Source organism: Alosa sapidissima, chromosome 9, assembly GCF_018492685.1.
Source record: "Alosa sapidissima isolate fAloSap1 chromosome 9, fAloSap1.pri, whole genome shotgun sequence".
NCBI classification, from domain to species: Eukaryota; Metazoa; Chordata; class Actinopteri; order Clupeiformes; family Clupeidae; genus Alosa; species Alosa sapidissima.
In genome coordinates this window covers 28,649,725-28,659,146 of record NC_055965.1, presented here as the reverse complement: position 1 = coordinate 28,659,146, position 9,422 = coordinate 28,649,725, and the positions used below count along the sequence as shown (strand labels likewise).

Genomic DNA, 9,422 nt, shown 5'->3' with positions numbered 1-9,422 from the left:
ACTTGTAGCCTATTTTACCGCGTCTGTGACCAATATAAGCTAGCCTAGGCCTACTTGGGGTTGTCTGAAGCTAACTATCTGAAGCTAGGCCTGCTTGAAAACACTGAAATAGCCTTGGCTACTGTCATGTTGGATATTGAGTTTCGTTATAAATGTATCTTTAGGCTACAAATCGGTTCGCTAAATATGCCAACCTGTTCGTAGGCTACTATAGGCACTGTTCATCTTCCTCGTCCACATTATTAGTCAAACTCTCAATACCCGTTATAACGTAAGCTACATTTCCAGTTGGCTGCTCAGTTGGCTTCAGATAATCACAAAGTGCCTTTATGTCGCTTATGGGAAGGAAGACAGTAACAATGTTGTCCTACCTCATAACGAAGTTCGGCCTTCTGCATTTTATCTCAAAACACAGAGACTAAACGTCATATTTGCAGTATACAAGTAATGGCAAATGTGGTGTTCAGCTGGTTACATTTGCGTCAGCAAAAAAGTTGGGGAAGCATTGATTTTGCAAGGTGCTAGTCTAGTTATTTCACACTGGAGTTGGACTACAGCAAAACTATCTTAGGAAGAAATCTGTGTTCATATAGTGTCGTACATAAACTCAATCACTAAGGTATCAGACGCTTTAGTATTGTGATAAAGTGCAAGAAATGTTAACCTGGGTAGACTATTTCATTCAGGGCCAACACAGGTGTAGTAGTACAGTATGCAAGTGTCTCAACATCAACAATAGTAAATACACGTACTGTTTTTAAATTCATTAGTAGGCCCACATGCATATAGTTTACTAATCCCCAGACAGCATGTGTGTAACTTAAATCATAAGACATTTGTCATGGTGCACATGGCTTATGGTGGAGCAATGGGGAGACCACACCAAAAGTGAATTTGAACAAAAAGTAATTTATTACATACATTTGGTGGAAAAAGTTACAAAGTAAGAGGGAAACCAAGTATGTAGTGCAAGTCAGCATTTGTAGAAAAAAATGAGAGCCACTGCAACACTGTCCACTCTAATGTTTCTCATGTGTCAAAGGGAATGAATAATTGCCATTAGCAACTTACTGCCAATGCTATTACAACATATTTATAAAATACACATTTTAATAAACATAATAATAATTAGGCAATAATTACTCAAATGTATGGTCTTTTTATTTCACAAAATAAAACCACAATTGATGTCTGGGCCAGGAGGTTCCTCTTTTTGCTGGCATTGGTGAGCAGGTTCAATGCATATCCTCTCCTCCAAGCTGGCTTGGTTGTGCAGGTGTTTCAGTCCAGTCCTCTTCTCAGGCAGCACCAGTCAACTAACCAACATCTAAGTTAAAACTGTTTCCCAAAACTATCATACTTACATAGTACTTTGTAAGTCTTGACCATGATAGTATCCAAAGTTCAGTAGTCTGGACTAAGGTGGTCATTACATATAGTAGCCTAACACGCGGACTGACACCTGCAAATAACAGACTTACAGTAATGATGTATGAAATCATCTCTCTCTCTTTTTTTTTTTGTAATTCAGGGTCATCAAGTTAATTCATTGGTTCATATAGGCCGACCTTGTAAATTAACGACTGCTTTGAATTCACTTTTAAACATTAGTCATTTAAATGTGCTGGTGAAACTGTTGTATACTCTATTGTTATTTACCCTCTATTCACTTGTTTACACCGTCATCTCTGTGGTGCAGTGCAATAAGGCTGATGATAGCCTGCGATGTGCAGCACATGACAGTCAGCTGTCCAAGAGTTCGAATCTGGATTGAAATAGTTATTTTGACTACAATATTCTCACCATTGTTTACCTATAAGTCTATCTATTATGCAGATCATATTATCCCCCCACTCCATGACAAGGTTAAAATCAAAGGCTACATATTCTCAACTGACTGATCAAAAGCGTGCACCTTGTATTATTATCTGCAGATGTGTGACTTTTACTTGTGTGCACGTGGCTGCAAATTGGCTTTCAAATAATATATTTTATGCCTAAGCCATTTTAAAATATGGATGTATGGTGGTTAGAAGTGTATAATATCAACCAGAAACTTAAATCCGTTTATAATTATCAATTTGTACACAAATCTGGAGTTAGTGCAGTCTTTCACATGAAAATCCCCTGAAATGTTTCTACTATACTTCTACCACAGGTCGAGAGGTGTAGTTTGAACTAGCTAACTTTACGACTAGGGTTGCAAAGGGGCGGAAAATGTCCGGTAAATTTCTGGAAACTTTCCATGGGAAGTTAAAGGAACCGTATGTAAGATTGTGGCCAAAACTGGTACTGCAATCACTTTAAATTACTGTAGAGCGGTGTATCCCGTCCCCCTCCCCCCTGACTGGCAGAACTGGCAACCAGGATGCCGAAACACTACTGACTTCGTGATTAGTAGATAGGTGGAGGATGGCGCATCAGGCCAAAACACAACATGACAACATCAACATCAGTTGAGGGCTGCAACTTCACTTTTTAAATGACAATATCTTGGCTGGACTACTGTTGTCAGTGATATAAGCAGGGTTCTAAATTAACACCCACCAAATGCGGGGTTCAAATTTATTTTGGCGGGTGTTAATAAAAACTTACTAGCCAGTTTGGCCTGTGATGCATGAGGCATTACATGCATGATGCATTAGGCTCTGTTCTTGGTCATATATCCCCCTGGCAGTACTTCCTACATTTCCCATGACCACTGTGCTACGTGATGACGTTTCATACGCCCATTGGCTGCGCGCAGTTTGCTGTGAAACCAGCGTGTGAGATGATGGAAACGAATGGAGCATTTACCAGAAAACACAAGGAATTAGAAGTACAAACGGAGTCAGAGCAGGGAGCATAGACTAAAACAGGAGGGAGTTAGCCAGTAAAGTAAAGTAAAATGTACATAACGCATGTACATAACACGTCACAAAATATTAACGCAATTAACGCATAGTGTTTACCTATTTTCTTTGTGGGGGGCTGATGTCATGTAACGGAGGCCGCAAAACCTTGAAGCAGCAAGATGGTTTATTTAATTTATTGTCTATGGAGTTAGGTGAAGATGGAACGTGAGGAGGTTGTAGGCGAAAATGTTCAGTTTTAAAAAGTTGCCTGATTAGTGATCACCACCACCAGACGCATAACGCACTATGCGTAGGTCACCAAGAGACAGAGGAGAGACCAACATTTAGCCAATAAATAGTAGCTGTACGGCAAACTGTTTTTCACTCTTGTTAGAGAAGTATACAATGTCAACATGCACCAACAGCATGTTACATAAAGATGATACTTTTCGGGTCCTCTCTATGAAGATCCAACTTGAACGTAGGCCCTATGCTACTCCATTTATTTGAGAACGCGTCTGAGCACGCACGTGAGAGAGAGAGAAAACGAGTGGCAGGTTCCAGCTGGCTTGTCATTGTTGATGATAATTGATATTTCCTTTTTATTAGGTTAAGATTAAACTAAATGCGGCAGTGGTTGGGACAGACTTATGGGGGCGAGAAGAGGAATGAAGCAGGGGATGAGGATATCGACAGAGAAATAGATAGATAGATATCCCAAACATGAAATGAAGTGTTTGCACTTTCTGTGTATATTTTGTGGTATGTATTCATGGCAACAATGTTAAACGTTTATAGATTAAACTGCTGGCTTCATTAGTCCATCATGCCTGTTTCATTCGTCCCGACCGTGGAATGCTTGAAGCGACAGTAAGACAGTGAGGGTCATTCAAATCATTTGTAAATATAGGCTAGTTAGTTAATTTACTCGCATTTGGCAAGGCGAGTGCATGCCTATTTTAAACCCTGTAGCAAGTGACAGCGCGTCACTCCTTACGCCCTCCTATCAGTTCCTATGGCCACTTGGCCAGTGCGAATGCAAATGAAAAAATGGTTTTGGGGGAGAGTAGTTAGTAGAACTGATTTAGAAGTGGACTGTTCCTATAACTACATTCCTGTAAAGCAGCACCAATGTAGTGCAGTGTTCCTACCCAAACAGCAACTTCATATGGCTATTTTACAAGCGATAAAACCTACTCTGAGTGATGTTTGCCCTATTAAAGGTTTGTGCTATCAAAATGATTTTGGAAACGTTATTTTAAGGTAAATACAAATACTCTTTAGGGGGACTTTAAATGACACATGTATACACGTTAATTCAAGGCAGTCATTAGGCTGTAAATGCTATTAGTGTCTCCCTATGTCGGTGTAATAGAAGAGTGTCAGAGAAGCACCTACACTTTCTATCTGTCAGGGACCTGAAATGTGCATGTGGACTCATGCACACACATACACAAACATTTATACCCAGTTGAGGATGCTGGGAGATCACTCTCCGCATCTTCTTTCTGTAGCCTGTAACTGCCTATACAGGTATTTCTTTTCGATGGCCATCCCTTCATGGTCCTTGCTTCATGGTCAAGGCTGTGATTACTCATTCTTCTCTCTCTCCTTCTAAAATAATGAAGATTAGATTAGATTCAACTTTATTGTCATTGTGTAGAGTACAAATACAGGGACAACGAAATGCAGTTTGCGTCTAACCAGAAGTGCAAAAAAGCAGAAAAGTGCAATGTGACACACAGTATAGACAGGTGGTGCAGTATAAGCAGTAGAAGACATATAGTGCAGTGTAGACAGTAGTATACAGTTAAGAAAGTGGTATGGTTTACAGTAATATAAATTAAATATAAATATGTGCAATGTATTAGCAGTAGCCTTATAAGAGCAGGATAGATATGGATATGCAGTGTGAACAGTGTATGAATATCATGTACAGATATGTGCAGTGTAGTCGCAGTAACATTATAAGGCTAACAAAAATAATACAATATAGATATACAGTATGCAGTATATTAACAGTAATATTATAAAAACAGAATAAATTTGGATATTCAGTATGAACCGTAGACAGATATATAGACAGATATGTGCAGTATAGTAACAGTCAACATTATAAGTAAGTGTATGCACATTAAGAACAGTAAAGAGCTGTAGAATATAGATGTATAAGCTTAAGTGTAATTGCACTATGCATATTTTTACGTATAAATAGAATACTATGGATGGTATAGGGTAGTGTAATTGAAGATAAAAACATGTTAATAAATCATAGGGCTTAATTATACCACATATAATATTCTTATAATATATTCCACATCTACATAATCTTTATTTACACCATGCTCACTGGAGGACTGAAGGCATGAGCTCACTTGTAGCAAGTGTGTAATAAAAAACCTAAGATTAAACGTAAGGCATAGGCTACCAGCTTGCCAGCCAGCATTGATTATGGGCAGTCTGGATGGATGGATTGATAGACAAATACTTTACGCCAACATTCTATGAGAAACATTTTAATGTGAGATCGGAACGTGATTATTACATCATCCGGAACTTTTTCGCAAGCCGGAACAAATTGTTCATGACAGCGCCCTGACATGTGGCCTTTGTGCCCCCCACCAAATATGCCCAACTGAAGGCCAAGTGGCCTTGCCCCCAGAATGGTGAAATTCCAAGCCTGGTCAAGAGGCTATGGTAACATCAATATTGTGAAAAGGGGTCAACAAGGTACAGTAAATAGTGGATATGACAATAACATAGGTTAGGCAACACCATTATTTAAAGCCTAGCTTGCTTAATAGAAAATATACATGTAAGTAAACATGTATTTGGACAGTCTTTTTTCCAAAAGGAACTTCAGCTGTCTCAAAATGTAGTGGAGTAAAAAGTAAGATATTTGGCCTCAAAATGTACTGGAGTAAAAGTGAAAAGTCTAACAAAATTGAAACACTCAAGTAAAGTACAGATACATGAAAAAGCGACTTAAAGGAACCTTTATGTAATAAATGTATATTGAAGAGGTTCATTAGGCCTACTGATATACTAATTACACTGTTTCTCTATAAAGGCCAATAAAGAAGAGAGAAGATTAAGACTGGCCATACAAAGACTCACAGACCATCTAAACACCATAGACGAAACTGGACACATAAAATTCACCCATGAGGAGGAAGAATACAGATCCATCGCCTTCCTGGACATGAAAATACATCATATTGAGGATGGTAACATCAAGATCAAAATATACAGAAAACCCACACACACAGACCAGTATTTACTATGGACATCAGAGCACCCCACAGCACACAAGCTACCAGTGGTCTGCACCCTATATAACCGTACCAAGGTCATCACTGACAACCGTGACCGATAGGAGGAGGAGAACCATATAAAACAGGCTCTCAAAGCCTGCAACTACCCAAACTGGGCCATCAACAAAGGCAAGAGAGAGGTGCAGAGGAATAACAACAAGGAGGAGAAAAAGAAAAAAGGTTCTAGGCCTGAGAACCTAGGCATGGTCACCCTCCCATACGTCAGGGAGGTCACAGAACGCGTACAGCGAGCGATGAGGATACACCACATCATCACACCAGTGAAGCCACACATCAAGCTTCGCCAAATCCTAGTACACCCTAAGGATCAGATTCCCCCTGAGAAAAAGTGTGATGTGATATACGAGATCCCTTGCCTAACATGCAATAAAACGTACATAGGAGAGACAGGACGGCAGTTCAGCACACGAAAAAAGGAACACCAGAAAGAATGTGAAAGGTAAACATCTGGAACGCTCACCCGTGCAACAAGAATAAAAGCAACACAGGAAAATCTGAAATCTGCCATTTCAGACCACTGTAAGAGGGAAAACAATCTAATGAACTGGGATGCAGCCAAGGTCATCAGAACGGAAAGCAACAAATTCCATCGGTGGATCAAAGGCGGTTGAAATCAGGAAGCGGGCCCCAAAGACTGTAAACCCCCCTTTAGCATGACTGTTTTTGAAGATGATCATGTATGGTAGCTTCAACATTAACACGACTTGGTGAGGATGATATTAATAATAATACATAAATAAATGTTTAACTTTGATGACTTTGAAGGCGAAGGAAATGTGAGAAGAATTTCTGTGTATCTATCATATGAGTTACAAGATTCAGTTCTATGGCTAACGTCACGAAGTTAAGTGTGAGGCTGCGCAGTACTGGGGGGACCAACTGAAAAATCGTTCTATTTGACTCAGTGCCCTCCCATTGAAAACGACAGAGTCTGTTCGTCCATTTCTTTTACTGTCTATGTTTTCCACCAATATCTCAAGTCCCAAAACGTTCTGATTGGCTAAAAAGGGCCTGGTGATGTTCCTAAGGATAGGAACGCCTCCCAGGCCCCTGAGAGCATAAAAGAAAGAGCTCAGACACACTCAGATCAGATCTCATTGGGGTAGCAGCTGCCACTCATCACTCTATTGCCTGACGGTCCAGTCCTGACGGTCCAGTCCTGACGCTGTTTGGATTGTATTATCACTGCAATACGGTGAATAAAGGATCAACAGTCTTCAGCTTCTTTCGTCTTGGTGTTCTCCTTCGGGTCTTTGACATCAGAGTGCTAGTTGGATTGGAGGTTCGGGAAAGTGGATAGTTTTTCCACGACAATAGCCTACTCTAAAAGCAGCATCAGCATGTGATAAGTTACTTCCATGAAGACAGCTAGATTCCACGGTCCATTTGGGAGTCAGCCCTGTCAATCAAAGAAAGAAAAAGAGTAAATTAATCACTGCTATTGACAGAACTTTAGATCAAGACTTTCACAAACCATGATCAGTGAATGATGTTGACAAACATTAAAAATTCGGAGACAAAATATTAGCGCAACACACTCGGAAACCAGTCTCTCTTTTCACTTTGACTGTTGTGATTGTGTGGCTTCCCCCAAGGACCTCCCACTGCAACTTTGTTCACCAACGAGGCTGAGAGAAGGTACGTCCTTGTGCTTTTTGTTCATGCTTTACAGACTTATCTTATTGAGCCATGTTTGTGTGGCACATTTGTTTGTAGAAATAATGAATGCAAAGGAAGTTGCCATGCTTCAGCTAAACATGTAACAAGTTATCTTAAAATAAAATGTAAATACTCCCCCTGTGTGGGACAAGAGAGAGAGAATGAGACAGAGAGAGAGAAAATGAGAGAGAGAGAGAGAAAGAGAGAGAGACAGAGAGAATGAGAGAGAGAAAATGAGAGAGTGAGTACATCATACAAATGGTACTGTATGTCCCCTTTAAAGTACTCCCCCTGTGTGTAAGTGTAAGAGCGTACAAATTGTAAAGTTCTCTTAAGAGTGTGTGTGTGTGTGTGAGAGAGAGAGCAAAATACACGGAAGTTGTTTTTTCAGTTCAACTGCTCCGGTGTTTTTTTTCATACCGGGTATGTATCACAGATAAGAAAGTATTTCCTTCCCCCGTGGCTGACTTAGTATCAGCCTTTGTATTGTGCAAACATGTCATGTTTCCTGACATTCCACAAAAACTCAGGGCTATGGACACATACATACATAGATACAATATAAATAAAGAAAATAATAATAAAAAAAACATGAAGAAATTACTATTTTGAAGTCTTCCCAGGCTCCACATACACTCTAGGCTGCTCTAATTATCTGTCAGGGTCCAAGTTTGGTTTGAAGAAGAAATAGATAAAAAGAACAAGATGAGAGAGACAGAGTTGGAGGAAGTGCAAGAGTGGAAAACAGTTCCAACAATTCCATTCCTGGGCCTGCAGGACATCCCTTCTTCTAGTTAATCTACTGGATACACAGCCAATGAGATCATTTGATGAACTAGCATTTGTCTGTTTGGGTCTGTTATTGTTCCTTGTCTTTTGAACTTTAAAATCAGTCTGGTAGTTTCATAAGTTCTTCAATCATATTCTGAAAGTATTTGACATGGAAATGAGTATTGGAGGATTAAGGCATTTTACATTTATGGGGTTTGAGTAGATGTACAAAGAATATTGTTCAGACAGAAGTCACACCATCTAAACACACCACAAATAAGATATTTCATAAGATTTTTAATAACTAAAATATGTTGATGTGTTGAAGGCACAGGCAAGATCAGTTATCAGAGGTATTAAGTTATCAATTTAGTGGTCGGGGACTATGAACCAATGAATTAACTTGATCCTGAATAAAGAAAAAAGAGAGATGATTCACAGATTAAACTAAGGTAGGCTAGTCCATCATTAAGTCTCTCTTATGTGCAGGTGTGCCCGTTCATATGGTACTAAACGTCATTAACCACCTTAGTCCAGACTACTGAAGTTTGGAAACTATCATGGTTCAAACTTACAAGTACTTTGTAAGTTTGACGGTTTTGGGAAACAGTCATAACTTAGATGTTGGTTAGCTGAACGATGCATCGTACCATGTTAGTATGACGCTAACCTTAGTTGTACGGGAAATGCACCCCTGAGTGCTAATCTTGTAAGAGCATAGGATAGACAGGATGAAAGAGAGAGAGAAGGGGTGACTTGATAAAGGATCAGGAAGCTGGATTGCATTATTATTATTATTATTATTATTATTATTATTATTATT

The 9,422-nt window shown here is 39.4% G+C and overlaps 2 protein-coding genes across 8 annotated transcripts in view; one reads left to right on the top strand and one right to left on the bottom strand.

The window, feature by feature from the left end:
* The window catches only part of LOC121719384 (NACHT, LRR and PYD domains-containing protein 3-like), a 289,755-nt gene that overhangs the window by 177,477 nt on the left and 102,856 nt on the right, over nucleotides 1-9,422 (bottom strand). The window lies entirely within an intron of this gene.
* The window catches only part of LOC121719397 (NACHT, LRR and PYD domains-containing protein 12-like), a 220,791-nt gene that overhangs the window by 202,835 nt on the left and 8,534 nt on the right, over nucleotides 1-9,422 (top strand). For 3 of the 7 annotated variants that reach the window (XM_042104970.1, XM_042104975.1, XM_042104969.1), the window contains exon 1: nucleotides 9,145-9,183. The exons of 1 other annotated variant lie outside the window; for it this stretch is intronic. In XM_042104970.1, the coding sequence (XP_041960904.1) occupies nucleotides 9,160-9,183 (24 nt within the window). In that variant the 5' untranslated portion in view covers nucleotides 9,145-9,159. Of the gene's footprint in view, nucleotides 1-7,179; nucleotides 7,808-8,784; nucleotides 9,052-9,144; nucleotides 9,184-9,422 lie in introns of those variants that run through there. 3 more of the 7 variants (XM_042104974.1, XM_042104972.1, XM_042104973.1) reach the window with 2 other exon arrangements.